This window comes from Pelecanus crispus, chromosome 6, assembly GCF_030463565.1.
Source record: "Pelecanus crispus isolate bPelCri1 chromosome 6, bPelCri1.pri, whole genome shotgun sequence".
Taxonomy (NCBI): Eukaryota; Metazoa; Chordata; class Aves; order Pelecaniformes; family Pelecanidae; genus Pelecanus; species Pelecanus crispus.
In genome coordinates this window covers 33,543,910-33,564,420 of record NC_134648.1, presented here as the reverse complement: position 1 = coordinate 33,564,420, position 20,511 = coordinate 33,543,910, and the positions used below count along the sequence as shown (strand labels likewise).

The 20,511-nt window shown below is 42.0% G+C and overlaps 1 protein-coding gene across 3 annotated transcripts in view; it reads right to left on the bottom strand.

The window, feature by feature from the left end:
- The window catches only part of DPF3 (double PHD fingers 3), a 91,708-nt gene that overhangs the window by 64,213 nt on the left and 6,984 nt on the right, over positions 1-20,511 (bottom strand). Inside the window, exons 3-4 of one of the 3 annotated variants that reach the window (XM_075712439.1) lie at positions 20,000-20,001; positions 865-954 (exon numbers count right to left, since the gene is read on the bottom strand). The exons of the other annotated variants lie outside the window; for them this stretch is intronic. Of the exons in view, the coding sequence (XP_075568554.1) occupies positions 865-954; positions 20,000-20,001 (92 nt within the window). The remainder of the gene's footprint in view (positions 1-864; positions 955-19,999; positions 20,002-20,511) is intronic. 3 annotated transcript variants of the gene reach the window in all.

Genomic DNA, 20,511 nt, shown 5'->3' with positions numbered 1-20,511 from the left:
TAGTACCTCCCTCTGGATGCTAAATCCAGACATTTCAATAGAAAGAAGGGATTTTAGACTTGATTCATGTGCAAATCCCAACACTTGAATCTAAAGCCACTAAGGAACATCCATAATCATCTTTGGCTGTGGGCTTGACTTGGTTTCAAAGCCCTGTGCTTAGGTGCAAAAGGGCATTTGCTTTGTATTTAGGACCTTGCGGGACTGCAAAACCCAAGGGGTCATCATACATTCAGAAAGAGAAGAAGCTTCAAGCAAGCTCAAGGGCATCAGAAACAAACATGTCTTCACTGTGACAAGCTATGCCTGTCTCTAGATACCGATACACTCATCAAGCAAACGCATTAGTAAAAGGGAATGGGCAAGGAAGGGGTGAGGGATAAGTAAAATGTATATGAAAGTAAAACTACTTCCTGTTTGTTCCAGAGACATTGAACATTAAGTCAGAGGGAAAGGTAGGCTTTAAGGTCAAAAACCAGCAGCTGTCTTTAATAGGCATGTTTGTTTTGTGTGGTGCTGCTACTTCCCACCAGCAACACTCCAGGAGACTTTTCATGCAAAACTCTCAGAGCATTTTTTAATTATTAAATTTAACATCCCACTGACAAGGCGGTGTGAGGTAATACTTTTATTCCCAGTTTACTGATGGGGAGATTGAGTCACCAAGAAGTTAAGTTAGTGAGTAGGAAAACCAGCAAAAAAAAACTCAGGGCAGCTGCCTCCCATCTGCCCACTAAGCTTACTGCTATTCAGCTCCTTCATTTTGTTGTCCACTGGTAGCTTCTAGGAGTCCATTTTCATTCCTAAGCGGCTCTAATAAGTGGGAAATGGCAGATGCTATCTGATCTGGAATGTAAAGTTTACAGTATAAAACGTACAAAGGTCCAAAGACAACCTCTTAGTAACGAATTCAATCTCTGTAATGAATTCGGTCCTTCCTGGAAAATGGCTAGTCTGTAAAGGATACAGTAATGAAGACAGGAAATTACATTTCCAAACCACTTTTTGAATCCCTAGAGATGAAAGTCTCCAAAAATCTAAATGATGGTTCAGTTAACCTAGAGAAATAGTTAATCACTACTAGGGATCATTAAATTCATTTCACTAAATCCCTAATTTTCTCTTTCCTATTTAACTCTCCAGGATTTTCCCACAAAAGCTAGAAAAGTATATTTTTCTCTTATGCCTGTATCCTAAAGAAAACTGAGAAGCCAACTCAATGCCTGAAATGTAGTTTTCATGTGAAAGATCAAGGCTTCCCCCAGACCACAGGAACTGCGGTACGGAAGCAAGGCAGGGTCTGTTCCACCCACTGTCCTGCTTATGAAGGCACCAGCCAATGTCAGAAGCTTCAAACAAGACCAGAGAGGGTCTTCTAGGCTTGAGAAATTAAGTTGTGACCCCACACTTGCCTCTGTTTGCTTTGATATTTGTTGTGCTATACTATGCAGTCACATCAGATGCTGCAGAAGAAGGTATGAGTGTCTGTCAGGAAAGAAATGCAAAGAAGATTATCTACCCTAATACTAACATTTCATGCTGATCTCTAACAGGTCAGTCCTAAGAGATAAATGCAGTAACACCTCCAGTTATCCTAAATCTGTTTCTTCTGGAAGTGCACAGAATAGTCCAGCTCTTTCTGAATTTTTATACACTTTTGCCCTCTATGTTAAACTAAGTGAGTTTAACAGTTAAACTATGGTTTGAAAGAAGGAGTGTTTCACTTTATTGCTTGCCCCCTTGTTCTTGCTATGAGACAGGAAAAATAGAAGTCCTGACGAAACTTTTTTTCATTTCTTTTTATTCGTCTCTTTTCGAGGATAAACAGTCTTTTCTATTACTCTGCTGTGGGAAGATTTCCATATGGCTTTGTCCTGTCAGACCTCTCTGAACTTCCTCTTATTCTTCAATAATCTTCCCAAGGTGGACCAATACTGCACCTGATATTTTCAGATGAAGCCACATCCCCTATTTAAACAAATGCATTACAATATTCTTTATATTACCCCTCAGGCAGTGTCCTGCAGTGTCCAAGCTGTATACTAAGCACAATTAGGAACCCTGTAACAGGGACAACAACTTCCCGTAAGTAATACTTTCAACACACAGGTGACAAATTAAAACATCCATCCCACCGCCCATTCACCAAGCACATTCAGATCTCCCCAAGGAGGCCCACGCAGACCTCCTTGGCCACGATGTCTCTAAATAACTTTGTACTATGTGCAAATCTTTACAGTTTACAAGGTATTCCCTCTCTCCAGCTTGTTCATTACTATATTACACAACACTGGACCAAACACCAAACCTTGATGCACCAGCCGTTAGCCTTTTTTCTATAATAAAAGTTCTTTGTTTCATTATGCTCTTTGTTTCATCTTTTGTTCTGAAAGTTTTGATCCAAGAATGCTTTGTTTCTCTTTGGAGGCCTATTACATACCAAAGGTCTTCAGAAAGTCTAACTAAATTGTCAACCCCCTTATCTATTAGTCCTTTACCTATCATGTAAAGAATTTTAAGTAAGTAGTGAGATGTACTTTTCCTTGGTGAAAAACAAGTCAGTTAGAACCTCCTATATCATCCCAGGTGCTTTACTGCTTATACCTAATTACTGTTTCAATCAATTTCTCAAATGTTCATGTAGAATTTATGGGTCTTTAAATCCTTGAATCACATCCAAATCCTTTTTAAATATAGGTAATAACATTTGCTACCCACTAATTGTTCTGAATTCTTTCTATTGTAGCTCCTAGTTTGTATCACAAGCTCTTCTTCAGACATTGCAATTTCAGAGAACATAATCTTTATTACAAGTAATAACTACTAGTAAAAGCATTGTAACTAAAAGCTTACTCTTTTACATAAAAATTTTAAGAAGGTTTGTAGATAAATTTCCTTTTGATTAGTATTGCAAATGCAACAGCACCTGTTTACTGTAGGAGATTCAGGAAATAGAACCATACAAAACAGAAGTGTCAAATCAACAAAAATCATCAATGAAAAATATAAAGTTATTTAAGAATTCTTCCCATTATAATAAACCACAGTATTATTGGTATCTCTGCTAAATATTGTGCATATTTTATAATTCAAATATGTGTGTGTGCATATAATTAAAATTTATGTTTCTTAACTTGGCAGAGTCCCTTTCATAGTGATTAAATTAACATGGTTATTTCTGCTTACCAGCTCAGTGCAACAACCTCTCTATTTATCAAGGTCCTTAGACTGTGGTGGTAGAATCTGAACAAGCACCCATGCCAGCATCATTCCTGTATCTGTTTTTTGTTGAACTGCTGCCTCCAAAAGAAGTACATTTTCACAAATCCTACAAAATGGTGGGCTTTTTCAAGTTTTGATTCACCAAAATAGCTGCAAATGCCTGTCCTTAAATATGCTACATTTGGTTTACAACGCACTGGGAGCTAAGCAACTTTTCTGTGTCTCTTTGAAACATAAATTAAAAACAACCATCCCTTTTTCTATACAGTGCAATGTATTTGTTTTACAATGGATCATTTCCATCTCCACAGTAGCAGCTGCCACCCAAGCCATCATCTCTGCGCACTCGTAAGCAGCTCCATTTCCAGTTCTAATTGGGAACAGAGATACTTATTGGGTGAGTTCCAGCATGATCTATCACGCCAGAGACAGCTACTATGCAAACCAAAGCAATCCGGCTTCCAAAAACCCTCTTAGACAAACACTGACTTTGCACATAGATTCTTGCGTTTTTGTTTCTTGGTGTTGGTTTTTTGGAACATAAAAAGTGCCAGAGGAAACTATATATTAAGAGTCCATGAAGTGCTGTTTAAGATGGATAAATCCAAGGATATTACCTTAACAACCACTACCTCTTTAAAATCATATAGGTGGTCTAAAAAAGCCACCTAATTCACGGCAAACAGAACTACTGCTGAGCGAATGCAGCCACTAAGCTCATTAAGAGGATGTGGCAGGATGTGTCTGAAAGTGCAGTGCAGTGGCTCAGCAAGCAATTAAATCCCCTGACAGTTTAAAATGAGAATCTATCAGTGTCACAAGAGTGTGAAGCCTCAGCATCTCTGCTGTTCCCACCCCCAGCATTTTATTTATGATGGCGTATTGGGAACATGGGAAGTCAAAAAGATTATAATGAAATATGCCATATAAAAACCAGATTAAGCCTGCTCTTCTTTGGGGAAATATGCAGAGAGAGAAGCTGTCTGTTAGCTGTCGAGTTTGCAAAAGATACCATCTTTTGGGATGGTGCTCTCTGCCAGCAGACAGAGTGCCCCAGGGGAAATGGTGGTGAAAAACCCAGACAAGCAGCATCCATCCATCCATCATATGCTCATCTCCACATCTCCAAGGCACAAATATAGCGTTAGAGTGCAAAGGGTGGGGGCAGGGGGGATGGAATCCCTTAAGAAAGAAAGAGGAGACAATGCCTTACATGAATAGCTGGATTTTGTAGCTTTTCTGTGCGCACACAACCAGACTCTCCTCAGCTTGTTTGCTTGCTTGCTTGTTATGTTCATGGTGAGTACAGTGATTTGTTACCATCCTTGGAATGGATGCATTCACAGCAGTGACCAGAACCAGGTATACTAAAGGCAAGGCCCTGCAAGCTTTTTTCATAAGCATGTCTCTGCCAGCACAGCGCAGCACAGACCTTCACTCCTCCTGCAGATCTGGAGCTTCAGAAACCTTCTTTCACTGCACCATCTCCTGCTATCCCAGGGGAAGATGCTCACATCATTGCTGTTATGCTTTAATCCTGACCCTCCACAGTCCCTGCTATCCCAGCCTGCTCTCCCAACACTACTGCAATTCAGCACCCATCTGTAGCAGACTTGTCAGTGCCAGTTCTACACTTACAACCCTCTCCAACCCTGGTCCACAGGACCTCTTGCCAGACCAGCCATGGGCCTCCCCTGAGACTAGACTACTGATAACACAGAATCTCACAGTAAGTCCGTAAAGCCAAACAAATACCCCTATAGACTAGTAAACATCAAATTCACTTTATCTTTAATCCAAGCCAGGCACAATGAAGCTGTGGATGTACTGGAGATTGTAAGGCTACTCCAGTAACTCTTTGTCTCCCCCACCAATTCCACCCTCAAACCTCATGTATTATTATTGCACTCTCAAGGTAAACAGGGCCATGGTAAGAACAAGAATCCAGTCAAAGAGAGTGAGAAACCAGTTTTAGAAGCAAGAGCACTTGAAAACAAAGATTATTTGCTTCCTCAGAAACAAACCATTTTGTGTGGAAAGAATAGTTTGGAGGACTATCTGCCATTAAGTGAAAACTCCTCTTCAGGCTGCAGCCATGGGATCCTATAAAGCTCTGAAATGAATCTTAGTAAACACTTGTTACAACTTTTAGGCCCTACTGAGATTTGCTCTAGGAAGCACTGGCAGATTGGAAAATCCCAATGTCTCCCTAGCATCTCCTCCTGCAAAGCTGCTAGTCTTGTGGTAAGGTTGGGGGGGAGCAGGGGGCAAGGGGAGAAAGTGAAGAGATGGAAGAAGACAGAGGAAGCTATCATATGGGGGGACTGTACACTTTCACTCTTCAGCCTGGCCATAAACTGCAGAAAAATCAGAGGGTGACTTCAAATTTTAAGACCAGGATCCAATGCAAAACTTCTATCAGCCCCCAGCTAAAATACATCCCAGGAGGCTACAACACAACAGGAGGGAGAAATAAAGCTGCAGAAAACAGCAGAGGCCCTCAAACATAAGGTTAAGCATTGTTTAGTTTAACCCATCATCAAAATGTGGACTTTACAAGCAGCTGTATTTCTTTGGCAGACTAGAATGCCTCTATAAAATCTCTCAATAAAAAAAAAAAAGCCCTCCTGTCAGTTGTCTCTTGGAAGTTCTTTACAGATTTATTTCTCAGCACAGATATAAATCATTGTCACATATAATATACTGTACCTGCTTCTCAAAGATTGCCAAATTACAGTATCAGGCTAAATACTGGATCAGGTAACTACCCTCAGGGCTCAAATCATGAAGGAATATCTCCAGTCAATAACATTATTCTAGCACTCATTTGTGTTCTGGTCACTGTTGCATTTACGTTCTAGCTGGGCTCACACTGTACCAGGACTTTTGCAGCATCAAGGAACGCTGTAGGCAGCATCGAGGGACAGAGGCTGGGTAACTGCTACAATTTAGACGAAATTCCTGAGTACAAATTCTATTCCTTTGGGCTTTGCATCACCCTAACAGGGCTTCTGGCCTGTTTGGAGTAAGATAATAACTTGGCCTACCTATCTGCAAGTGGTCATATGGATACACTTGCACAGATGGATGGGCCTTTTGACCCACCAGAAGAACCAGAATCTGATTATTGTCCAGTAACAGGACAGCTATCAGCAAACACCAGTCACCCCCACACCACACAGCTGGGCCAGTCACCCCCACAATGCACACTCTGCAAATGGTAACAGGGAGTGGACTTCCACTGCAATCAACCGTACTATTTCCACATGTGACAGCACTGAATAAAACCACTCATACTGAATGCAAACTCATACATAAACCATGCATAAAACCAGCCATGCTGTAACCTTGCTGCAAATTCTGTGAGGTTCTGCATAGCTTCTCCTTTTCCTTATCGAGGACAGTGGAGGGGATACCTTTAGTAACAGATAAATCTCTGTAATGCAGTTATCTCTCAACTGCAGTGCACAAGCATCCCAATTAATTCAGTCCGGGCCTAGCAGAGCCGGCACTAAGCCAGAGCTGATAAACCTGCCAAAGCCAATCTGAGTCCTGCAATGATTCTTGGGAGCCTGCTCTGCACTTTCTCATGCTCCGGACTGAGCGGGGTTATTTGCTTGAGCACAGCGCTCAGCTCTGGCTGGCTCCACATGCCCACATGATGCGGCAACTCTGTTAATGAGGCCCTTCTAAAACCCAGAGCTGGGGAGCAGGCAGAGACATGCAGTCAGCTCTGAAGGCATCAGCAAGGATGCGGCAGGGTGCATTAGCACCACTCAGCCAGATTACAGGTGTCCCAATCCTGCATCTCTGTAAAGCTCCCACTTGCAGGAAGACAGTGTTCTGCAACCCAGGCAGGCCTGGGAAGCAGGATAGCCACATTCGCATGGCATGGTGTCTGAAGAAGTCAGCCACGCCAAGCAGAGCTGGTTCAGCATCCCTGGCTCAGTAAATACCAAACTTGCATAAACCACTGAAGAACAGAAAGGCCACAGCAAAGTGGCAATGATTTTAGGATGGGATAGGGAACAATCATCCTAGACGCAGCCCTTGGCATCGCTGCTGTCTCACCATGTGATCTTGGGCCAAACTCTAACAAAGGTACCCTCTGCTTTTCCATCATCTGTCAAACGGAGATAGTCTTCATCTATCCTCTGGGGTTTGGTAGGGCTTGTTGAATATTCATAGGCGTTCAGGCATTCAAACAAAATGCACCAAAAATGCAAGGTGTTCTTACAGGTTCTTGCAAAGCCAGGTTTAAACATATTTTTTCCAGCCAAGAAAAACACTGAAAAAGCAAGACTATTTCCACAGATACCAGATTTCAGTGGCCAATTCACAGATTCCAAGGAATAATATTTACTCATACGGTAAGATGCATCTGACAGATGAAGCTATATAATTGAAAAATGTTATAAGAAGGAAGGCTTGTAACAGAAAAATGGCATGAGATGCTAGTAGGTATCCTTTCAGAAATGGGAAAGAACAAAGCAAATCATCTACTGAGATGCTCAGATCTCTTGCCACAAAAAGGCAAGAAATTCCAAGAGGCCTATAAAGCGTTTAGACAAAAAGGTGAACTCTAGAATTAATAACAGAATGGTAAACAGGAAGATTAATGGCACCAGAGAAAATGCAGATGGTGAAGCCCAGCCTGCAGGCTCAGCAAGACTCTGAATAGGGAGGGGGAAAAAGGCAAGGTGTAAACAAGGTGACCTTCAAAGCCACGGGAATGCCTGCCAACAGGCCAGCCAGAGGGCATTCCGAGACACAGATGTGCCATCTGGGGTAGGCTGTCTCATGACAATGTGAACAAGATTTGTCTTTTTCAAAATTTGCAAGGAGGCAAAATGGGTAGCGGCAGAAAATATGACCATTCATTCAAAAGGGGCACGATTAAATGCACAGGTTGGAAAAGGATGTATCTATTTTGTAAAGAAAATACAAAAGAACTCCCTGAATAACCCCACTCCGAAAGGTCTTGTGCCCACTTGTAAAGCCTGCGCACACAAGGTGTGGGGAGGAGAAACTGGTTTTCTCTAAACAAATGTTTTTCCTTGAGGGTTTATGCTTTAGGTTTAGGGTAAAAAAAAAAAAAAAAAAAAAAAAAAAAGCCAAACCCAAACCTCAGCAAAAACTGCAAAGCAGCCCTTTAAACCCATGAGGGTATGAATTTTCCCCATCTTGGCATAAGTCTATTCACTCCAGATGGCACATTTGGGTTGAAAGCAGGTAAAGAGTCCTCAGACACATCTCTGTGTCCAATATCTGCTTTTACAGAGTTCCCTTGCTCTGTCTCAGTGCTTAGTTGGGCCTTGAATCTCCTAATAAGCTTTGTGTACACCTCAGGGATCTCAGTTCTTTGCCTACAGTAGTGGGAGAGAGAAATCTCCTACCACAGTTCTGCACAGGAGCCTGGCTCTTTCAGACCTGATGCTTAGATCATTGAGGTCAACCAGGAAAACTAAAAAGTAAATGCAATCACGTGGTTTTTAAATACATCAATCAAGCACCACCGTGGGGCAGTGCTAAGGGAAACAATGCTATCTCTAAATAAGCCTTCTGCAAAATAAGCCAAACATGTTTTGCTGTGACATCCAGAGGCAAGAATTTTAGGGGAAAACAGAATAAGCAACCACATTACATACAGCTCACTGTGGAAAAAAGCAGACCCTAGCTGTGGGAGTCCAGCAGGTAGCAAATTCACACGCCTCTTTTCCTTCCAGCCTAGCTAAAAGTACATCAAATCTGAGTATTTCAGGCAAAATTGGCCCATCTGAGTTCAGTGCTGAAATCAGTTAATTCAGTGCTAAGTGTACAAGCAGACATATCTGAATGGTTTTTATTCTGATGGGCTGCATACCAACTGCAATGAAGATATTGGCATGACCTCCAGTTTCACAGTAGAAACCCCGGGTGCTGGATGAGCTCAGGCAGCTTGTGCAAAGCCTGCACAGCCCCAGCGCTGTTGCATCAAGCAGGCTTGACTCAAGCGAGCTTGTAACTGCTGACAGGAGTTGCCATCAGGACTGCGGACATCAATATATACCTTTGTCCAGAAAGCCCCATCATGTGGCTCTGTTGATTGTTTTTTGAAGAGAACAGGAATGGAGAGATGAAGTACACACCTGAAAAGACCGAAGTGGCATTGAGGAAGGAATCGGGAAGAACAAGGGGGAAAAACAGCAAGATGGAGGAAAGCTATTATATTCCTTCTCCTTGCCTACTGCAGCCAGACTATGGCAGGCTTGTTCTCAAAACTGCCACAGAAAAGTCTGAAAAATGGTAGCTCTGGGCTTTGAATTATGCCTTTTCAGTATCTCTCTCCTTTCTCCTCTCTGCTAACAGAGAAACTCTGTAAACTCCTAGATCCTGAAAATATACATTCTGGGCCCTTTCAGCACCTTGCAAAACACAGTGAAAATAGATTATAATGGGGAAGAGGGAGAGATAGCCATGCAAGGGGAAAACAAAGTGAAATAGAGAATAGTTGCTCTTCTCTCCTTTCCCCCTGCTCAGCTTTCATTTCCCTTTGTTCATCTAACGTTAAGCCAAACTAAGCCAAAGGAGCTGCCGTGCTGGGCTACAAGATTGATGGCTGCAGGCAAACTCCACAGTGAAGAGACGGATGACTGGTCATTTCCCCCGATGCACTGAGAAACATCCATCCTTGCAGCCATGCTGAGCCCATTCGTGCTCCTTTTGAAAAGAGAGATAAACACGGGCAGCTGGAGACACCTGAGTGTCCTTCTCCCTCAGAAGGACACAGTTATACTCCTCTGGGTTCCTTGAGAAGGTCGCTCTGTCCATCCCTGAACATCTGGCTGTGGGATTTGCTAACTCTCTCCCTCCCCCAGCAATCATCCATCTATTAGAGCACAGTGCAGGTCGGAAGAAAACGGTGAAGAGAATAGTGTGACAACCTCATCAATCTACAGCTACACGCTTGGCTATTTAGTTTTCTTTATGCTATTCCTAAATGGCAGGGGGGGTAGAATTGCTCCTGGTATGAAAGAGTGAATTGTGGAAATGGCAACGTGGATTGGAGTAAGTCCTTATGACTATTAAAATGTTGTGCATGTACTAAAGCAGTAGGGAACTAATTAAGATTCAGGATTGAAAGGCAAAACAAAAAAGTTGGATGCACTCTGGTTCCATCTGTAGCACTTGCTGAGAGTTCAGATGTACTTGGGGCATCATCTTTAGCAGAGAGGGGTTAATTTTTTTTATTTTGCCCATTCAGATATTAACAGAAAGCTCCCTGGAAGAATATACTGTAAGTATATTTATAGTGCCAACCCTGGTATAGCAGCTTCAGAGGCGCAAAGCACTTAATCTTGACTCCTTTCTATTTAGTTAATAGTGTCTTTGTTTGCTGATACTGTCCTGGTCTATCGCATTGCTCATAGACACAGCCTCTGTGTTTCCAGTTCTCCTGCCATGCTGCTACCTCACTTAGGCAATGAGCATTACACGGCAGATGTACCCATAGTATCATTTACAAATACAGTATCACTCCAGAAATTCCTATAACTACGAACCTCAGTTTGTCAGAGTAGCACATATCTGTAACTGTGTCATTCACAGATATTGCACCAAGGAAATCATGAGAAGATAAAAGCATTCATCATCTCTCAAAAACACAAAGAAATGAGTCACTTGCTTAAGGTGTTTAAATGTAGTTTTAGTACTCTAACTGTCTGAGCCAGCTTTGAAAATTGTCTTTTAATCCCATCATGCAATGCTGTTTATTTTAGGCCAACAACAAAAGGATTTTCACTACAGCTCTGTAGGACATGCATAGGATATTAACCATGACCGTATGTGTTCCTAAGACGTCAACCCCATACTTCCCAAGGGCTATCACATGCATTCAGGAGTGGATCATTTCCATCAAGAGGAGTAAAGTTTTCATCCTTTCTCCTACATCAAGAACGACAACTTTAGCTGATGGAAGTTGCTGCTCGTTGTAGCCTTTAATGGAGCTGTACCCACCTACAACAGCTAAGGTCCTGGCCCTAAATTACCTTGTTGGTTTAAGGGGAACCATGCTCCAAGTGCATCCTAAGTGAGATCTCTGGTCTGGAAGACATTGCGCAGAAAAGCCATATCCATCTATTCCATTCTTAAATTCCCCTCCAAACACACATTGCATCGACCCTCCTTCACCCAAGGAGTTCATTATTGGGAATGAACGCCCTGGCAAACACCAACGGTGTCAGAATCCTGAAGCACAAAATACTTGTAACAAACTATTAAGCAATCAAATGCAAAATGCAGGGAATATTCAAATGAATTGTTATCTAGTAAAAACATACTTAATATCTCTCAGGTACAAGATGATTATGAGGCCGTAAAATGTTTACTCCAGAGAATGGGAATGACAGACTGAAGACTTCCACCCAGGATGGTGGTGGGAGGTGCAGGGATGTGGGAGGGGAAGCCATCACACTCTCCATTCTACTCTCAGAAAAATCTGTAAAGCTTGGCTTGTAAGATTTCAAACTGGACTTTATATTAACATTTATTGCTCATTCCTTTATATTATGCACCAGAAAAATATCACCTGCTATAAATTTTATAGCATTTCAGACTACAAAACAATTTCATTTGCTATGTGTCAGGAGAACAATAAAATTGAATAAAAGTTTTTTAAAAATCATATTTTGAATGTAATGATATTTCATAATCTCTTTGCTATTTTTTGTTAACATTTTCTTCTATAAAATAGTGCACAGGTTCTACTGTACGGTTGGTCTAGCAGCCCAGTGACTTTATTGGGCTCTATCTGGCAGGATGCTGAGTACCAGACCTGCAAGTCTGGTCCAACCTGATACTTTACATGTGGATTTAATTTTAAGCATGTGACAAGTCCCATTAATTACAAAAAGATCATTCATGTTCTTACAGTCCAAGCTCAGGTACTTTCCTTGTCTGGGGTTAGGCAGCTTGGCATCTTGCAAGACTAAGCCCTGGGGACTTGATCCTATAAACCCTTTTTCATGTGATTACCAGAGAACTCCCAGGACTACTCACATGAACATACAAAATAGATGGAGTGAATTAGGTAAAAGATACCCACTTTCTAGGATCTTGCGTCTCGTACTTGCATCTAAACTGTTCTTGTGCTTCACAAAAATCCTTTTGCCAATGTGGCTTATTCTTTTTCGGGCATCGGTACCAGCTATACTAAGAAAAGTGCCAGGAGGTTTGCCAGCAAAGCTGTTCAGGTTCAGCTCTAGCTGCAAGACTCCTACAGGGCAGACGGCTTCCCAGCCACCCCTCCCCTTTGCTGGAGAGCTGATGATTTGCGCCTTTGGGGAAACAAATCTGCCAGGTTCCAGCATTTCCCCAGGTACCATCCCCTGGCGCTTCCCCAGGTGTTCCCACACCCCTTCCTCCTGACAAGCCTTGAGGGAACTACTTGGGCAACCCACTCCTAGGCCCCCCACGCCTACTCGGGGAGTGCCGAAACACTCGTTCAAAGCCACCTTTTCCCTAAGAAGAGAATCTCATCCTCAGCTCGCCTGCACTTCCCTCTTTTTAAGGTTAAATCCATTTATTTCAGAAATAAGTAATCCTGATGGTTACTTACAAACATCGATGTTAACTTCATAGTAAGGGGATAAATCCCACAGCATTTTACCTCTCCAGTAGGAATAATATGTCTCCTAGAGACACGGCATTCACAGTCAGGCCCTGGCAGCTTAAGAGGCACATGCTGAAAAACCTCTTCCCAAAGACGCGTCCTAGCAGCCAGATGTAGGTCAAACACACAGGAGCCAAGAAAAGTGAGAGAGCAAAACAATGGGCTGGGTAACACAGAAAGGGGGGCGGCACCATGAGTAAGCTCCCCCTCAAGCAGCCCAGGTGTTTCAAGCCAACGCCATCTCAGCTGCCTGAGCCCTCCAAGCTTTCCTCACGTCCCGCAGATCGAGCCCCAGGAGATGACCTACAGTCACGCTGTAGATGCTCTGAGGAGTTCATTAGCACAACCCATTCCTTCAATTTAATGGCCTACTTGTAGTGACCAAATAATTTTTCAAAGCAGCCTGGCTCCAAAGTCACCATAACTCTATTTTCACAAATATACTAAATACAGATGAGACTACACACAGGTGGAAAAATCACCTCTAAGTGGCTGAATTTATTCTGAAATTACAACAGCCTCGTATCTGTGGGTCACTGCACATGCAGCCTACTTTCCCACTCTCAGGGATGAGACCCAGAGAACTCAGACAGATAAAGATTTAGCAGTTTCCAAAATTGCCTTATCTTGTTCAGTTGCTACTTCTGCCTTAGCTTGATGACTAGAGCCAGAGGGATCTGGCTTCAATAGGCTTTTGATCAAAACCCGGAGAGGTTCCAAAGCCTGGTGGCTTCTTCACGCAGCTTTCTCCTAATTATGCAAACTGGCTCAGCCACACAAGAACCAGGAGTAATCCCAGGTGATTCATACGAGCACTGGTAAAACTGTGCATATAAAATACTTGTAGTGACCTGTTCCAGATCCCACAAATGAAAGAGAAACTATTTACACAAAGTTAATCCTGTAAATTCTAACAGCATGACTGCAGAGTTAAGCAGCAGAAACAATGTTTTTGTTTTCTTGACTGGACTATTTATAGAATATTACTTGCTTTTCTAGAAATTAGTGTGTTTGAATTCCATACCTGCAAAATCACGAAATCCCATTTGGGGAAAAATACATATTCACTCACATCCTTGAACCTACTGCACTGAATTAATCTAAGAATTTGCAGCTTATCACATGTAACAATACCCAGCAAGAACAGTGCATGATTTGAAGGAGAAGCTATTACAGCCCCGGCCACCATGACGTACAGAAAGCCAGCTCATCTGTGGCCAAAAAGAAGCAAGAAGAGTTACGCTGTGCAAAACTTGAGATATCTTTCTAAGACACTGCACAGCCAGCCTTGCAAAAACTGGCTTAACAATTCACCTATGGTGAGTGAGTCTATTTGTGTATATGGGTGTGTAACAAATTACTTGTTTTTCATCACCATCCTGGTACACATAAGCCCAGGTTTTGCACCAGAGCTGGTACACTTTCACACCAGTTTTGCAAGGCTTCGTGCTGATGGCCACAACATTTAATACTGGCACTTTAAAGGCTTGGCAAGTGGCACACTTTATTCATACATTCCTTTAAATAAAAAGGTCTCTCCTACCCCTCCCAAACCCTCTAAAAAGATTTATTAACTATCTGTTAGGCACTTCTCTGAGACAGATAAATGAGATCAATGTTTTAGCACCTTCATTTTACACACTGAGAAGCTGAGAGAAAAAGAGATATTCCCTTGTCCCTGGTCCTGTGTAGTCCTGTACAGGGTACGGGTGATGCAAGTATGTGATAGTGAGGCAGGACATTAAATGCAGAGGTTGGCACCTCTACTGCAGACTGGCAATGGAACAAAGATATTTCACTGCAGGACTTCTACATCATGATTCGGCGTCAGTGAATACATGCAGAAACAGAGAGGTTCTCCGGTATTCTTAGTGGCACGTAAGAAAAGGAAAGCAAGCCTTATCTGGCCAGAGATTTGGACCAGCAAAGGTCCCCGTTGTAGGAAGAATTTAAAGGTGGTGGATGAGATAGAATAGAGGCTGGTTAAATCTGTGTGTAAAAGGAAGAAGCTGATTCACAAGGAGGTCCCACACTGATGAGTTTTCTCCTGGTGACAGAAAGTTACTTTTTCTAACCAAGTCATAGCTGGATGTGTAAGTGCCATAGAGCAGCAGCTCTTGCCTGTGATGCCATGTCCTGCTGTGAACAATCTGAAGGCAAGATTAGTGGAGAATTGGAACCTACTGTTTTGATTCAGTAGCATTGATGGACTCATCTGCAAGCTGCAGGCTTAGCTGATGAATAAACGCCTACTTAAATTTAGGCCAATACTTAGGTTCTTTGCTGGATAAGAAGCCCAAAAGAGAAGGCCCAGCAGAAATCAGTATTTATTTTGGTATAAATAAAAGCTAGAGCTGGTAAAAAACTAATTTTCCCCCCATTTGCATGAGAGGTTCCCAATTTGCTAAAGAAATGATAGGAGAAAAACAGTTCGGGTGTTCAGGGATTCCTACAGTGTTTCCTTTTTCTTACACATTGAAATTTCCCATCTAGCCCTAAAAAAAAAAAAAAAACAAAAAACAAAAAAACAACCAAAAAACCAACACCTTCCAGCATTCCTGCTCCCAGATGTGGATTCACAGTATAAAGCTTCATTTTATTCCAAAGTACTACAGAAATGTGACATATATAGGTACATGATAGACCAACCTCAGTTTTCAGCATAGCCAGCATGCAGATGTGCACTGTAACACATCAAATGAGAACTGAAAATTATTCACCCTCCCTGTCACAAAGAGTTAAGTATTTTTTTGTTTTCTTTTACATGAGGTGCCAAAAATAAAGATTGGCGGGAATGGGTGGAAACGAGATCTTCTTTAGCTCAACCAGAAACTACAGGATCCACGTGGAATTGCTCAGCAAAATTCTTCGACGTGGGTCACGCAGCTTCTTCAAATATGAAGCTCATCATCGTCGGCACTCTGTGATGTTGAGTCATTTGACATTTGACCTAATATTTGCCTAATTGACCTAAATACACTGCAGGACTGTTGCTTTGGCACCACCTACCACGATCAAACCCTGTTTCCTAACAAATAATAATTTAAAAACAGGCTCTTCCTGCCACAGAAGAAAACGTGGTAGAAAGCTGACTCATGGGGTAGGCTCAGTCCCCCTCCCACCCTAGTTTTCCACCCAGGGAGCTCCGCTCCGTTCCGCAGAGGGAACTCCGGGCTCTCCTCCGGTGCATGGGAACGGGAGCCGGGCCCTGCGCGCGCCGGCGGCGCGCTGCTCACTGCGCCCTCTGCTGGCCCCGCCGCGCCGCCGGCTGCCGCGGGTGCCCGAGCGGGGGGCGGGCGTCACGCCGAGCCCATTGCCCATTGCCCACCTCCACCGAGCACCTGGCAGGTGGAACCAGGCATGTGAAAAGAAAGAAAAGAAAGAAAGAAAGGGAAAAAAAAAAAAATCTTTTCAAACATCCTAAAGTCAGTGGTATTTTAAAGTACTAAGGAATCTATTACAAAAGATGAGGAGAGTTGTTTTCAAAGACAAAGTACTCAAGAACGCAGAAGTACTTGAACAAAAAGCAGACCTTAAAAAAAAAAAAAAAATTAACTTCAAGATTTGGGAGGGAAGGCAGCAAAAGTCACAGTAGTTGATAACAGGCTGTTAAACGCCATCTTTACGTGAGGAATCCGGACCGAGTCATCAGAGAACGAAAGTTGCTCCTGTCTGCTGGCTGTCATGTCATATCTGCCCCAAATTTAGGTTTCATGACAGCAAATGTTTATAAAAGCCATGAACAATTGAAACAAATAAAGTCAGCTCTACACAAAAGTATCTTTGGTAAATTCACATCTGCAGAAACCTGTCAGAAGTCTGAACAATCAATACGTTGATATTATAGCCCTCTTCAGGCATATTTATCCAATTCATCTGAATTTTACAGAAGTACTCTTATTTGGCACCAGAATTATTCTGCCAGTTTTGATCCTAAGACAGTCTTAATGGATCTTAAGGAGCCATAGGTAGGTTTTATAATATAACAGGAATCTAACCTTTAATCACAGAGAAGTTTCCATGTATGTGAAATAGCAGCAAAACTTTGTTAAGAAAAAACACGCCTTTCCTTACAGTGTTCATAGCGAAACAACACTGCTGTCTTGTACCGAACAAGAACCAACGTGTGACTGTGTAGAAATTGTTGAAATTGGAAGTGAAACTAGCCAATATTAATTGCCTATCTGAAAAAAATATAAAAAGAAATTCTCATGAAATTAGTGTTTTCAATTATGTTTAGGCTCTAATGTCTTTGGGTGACACTAGACATAGCAATCAGGGAAAGAAAAAAGAATATGGAACTCAAGAGAACTGAGCTCTTTCTGTGTTCTTGGGTTCAACTTCCAGCTCTAGCACAAACCTCTGGTTAAATCTTCGTACAAGTAGTTTTATTATTGTCACTCATTTCTCCATTTTGGAATCAAAGTACTTCCTTTACTATATTTTGTATATTCAGATTTTAGGATCTTCTATAGTATATGACTATAGCAAAGAGTATAAGAAGCCTTCACAACGATCCCTAGGATGGTGGTCTAACAGGCTGCTTGAGTCTCTAGATGCTACCATCCAAGTGATACTAATGCTAAATCTGTCCTTTGCTTTTTAATTTCATCTTAACTTTATCTTGGTGAAGTGCTCCATCCTAAAGAGCACTGACCTCCACAGACATGCTAAGCATCTTCCACAAGAGTTGGGGGCACTCATCACCTCCCAGGAGACTATAGTACCTTCCTTGTACAATCAGACACAGTCTCTACAAGGTAAATTGATATGGTTGAAAGAGATAATAGCTTATCTCTAAGGGTTACGTTCATTCATCCACAAGCACACTCACATAGGTATATTCTATATGTCAGAGTAAAAACAGATCAGGCATTGTTTAAGTGGCATCTAAAAATCTGTTATCAGCGCTTGCCTCAAACAATTCTACCATGGTTCATCATAGCAAATGAAAAATAGTTTTGCTTACTTTTACCTCTTCAACAGCTGGTAAAAAAAAAAAAAAAAAAAAAAGCCATTTCTGTAGTTTAGCTGAACACTAGACTGCCCAGAGATAAGTAATAGGACAGACACTAGCACAGGACACCAGCTCAGTCTCACCAGACTAGCAGCACACACAAACTCTACTCCCCACCCTCCAAGTGGGTGGGAAGGCTGCCCACTGTGAGACCTCACTGTTGGCTTTCAGTCCAAAACCGAAGGACAGCAGCGAACTGAGACAAAAGCTTTCCAGTCATATTCTTTACACTTACATAGCACGTGAAATGAAAGCTCAGTGTGTACGTATGTATGTATCTGTATTTAGCCATCTTGTAAACCTGAAGTAGGACACTACCAGTTTAAATTCCACCAGAGTTTTTGGCCATACACACCCTATCTGTTCTCATCTGCATAGCTGCAAAGCTTGGGTAATACCTGACTGTCAGCAGGGTTTACTGTAGGTAATACCACTTCCACAATATTGATACCTGACCCAACACAGAATCATGATACCACCCAGTACCACAAAACCACTAAGTATATAGGACGAGGAGCAATTAAGATTTCAAAGGGCCTTGGGTGTAATCAGGGATCTTTCTTCCACTTCCAACCCTCATCTTTCCATCTGCTCTGATATTACTGAGGGCCAGAACCCTCCTGCTTGCCTTTGCGGCACCTGCAGTTCAAGGTGGTGGTAGGAGAGTCGGAAATTCTCCTTCTTCTCTCATTCCTCTGGAAGAACAGGCTACCCAACCCAGCCCAACCCTCTCCCTCACCCATTCCCAGACTCACATGGGAGCACGCACAGGAGCTCTGCTCTGCTCTTGCTCTTTTATTGGGCAGGAGAACAGCCAGACAAGCTGCTTCCAGCCCTCCCACTACTCCGCACTGAAATGCCATGCAAATACCACTGTCCAGTTCTGCAGAGAATCAGGTTTGCCCATACTTGGTTGAACAGAAGCCTAGTTTCATGAATGTTATGAGAGTATCAACATCTAGTAACTTCAGCACTCTGTACCTAGAAAATCACAGTGTTAGCAACATGTCAATTTATTGCCCATGACTGGAGATGTGTTTCAAATCTATACCACTGTTCATAGGAGTCTTGACTACTACACTATAATGACTCACGTAACAGCTCATATCCATTACAACAATGAAAACTTGGCTGCACTTGAGCCATAACACTTGGTTCTGATGATATGAACATACCACTGAAAGATGAAGACCACCAGCCCATGTGAATGGGAATACTTACTGTAATTCCTAAAGGTCTGGTAATAATATTGACTGTATTGTCACTGAAGCGGTTATCATAAGTAAGTTTTGGCAATACTTTATTTCTGCCACATATCTATTGGACAGGCTACTGGATGGGATGGAGGATGCTTAGGAATAGTACTAACATGAACACTGCTAGACCCTTGAAACTTTACTAGGGCAATGCAGGCACGTAACTCTGAGCACAGTGGCAGAGGAAAATAGACATCTAAAGGCTGCATCAGCAACACCCATTCCAGTGTTCTGATCTTTACAGCTTTGGCTGTAACTATTCTTAAAACAAACACTTCTACTTGAAACCAAATAAAAGCAACCGACCAGGACAATAAAAGCACCATGTTCTACTAAGAAGCAAGCAGCAACTGACCCCAAGAAAAACATTATAGTGCACTTGCATTTTACAAAAAACAGGAGACTGTTGGAGCATGATTATGTTCTTCATTAGGTTTTGGTATTACCAAATATGAAGCTCTCACTCACTGAGCTGGGCCAGGCACTTGCTAAACCTGCAAGATACCAACACTGCAAAAGGAGGTTGTAACTACAAATGCTATATTATTACTAAATGATTTATTATACCATTGAACTGCTAGCCAGACAATAGTTTGCCTCTAGTTACTGACCGGCTGTTGAACTGGTTTACTGACCAAAACAAAAATCGTAGGACTATGTATCTCCCGAGTTACGTAAAAGTCTTGAACTTCTGGATACGACTTATCACTATAATGAGCCACTCCAAAAGCCCAGATGCAGTCCAAGCAAGTATTCACATGCCCTGATGCTGTTCCCATTGACTGCTGGATTGACAACTTTTGAAGCTAAGATCCCCTTCTGTGTTTGTTACAGTGGCAGTCTTACTAGAAGTACTTCTAAACAGTTAACAAATATAAAACATAATAAAACTAAGGTTTAGCCCTAATTTGATGTTGTAGAATTGCATTGCTTACATATGTTATATAACATATAACCAATTCAACAGCCTCCTGTATAAAAATCAGCTACTTGCATAACCCAGCACAATCACTCTCTAGCTGCTAACAGCTCTAAGCCATGACTAGGATGTCCATGCCCTAGGTGGAGTGAAACTATGGAACATTTAGGTTAGATTTCTTCCAAATTTATTTTAGATGTCCTATAGTTGTCATCTCTGTGCTTCTTAAGGGATCTTAAATTGCCATATCTTTGCCCCACACAGTCGTCTAATGTTTAACTGAGGAATAAAGAGGTCAGCATAAGGTAGCTTCCTAGGTTCAGCATTAGGCTTTACCAGTATCCCGCTCCAAAACAGATAGTATTTCTGCTATCCATGCTGAAAACAAAGTACATGAAATTAAATCTTTTTCTCAAATTGTCAAAAGCTACCTGCAAATAGAGATCCA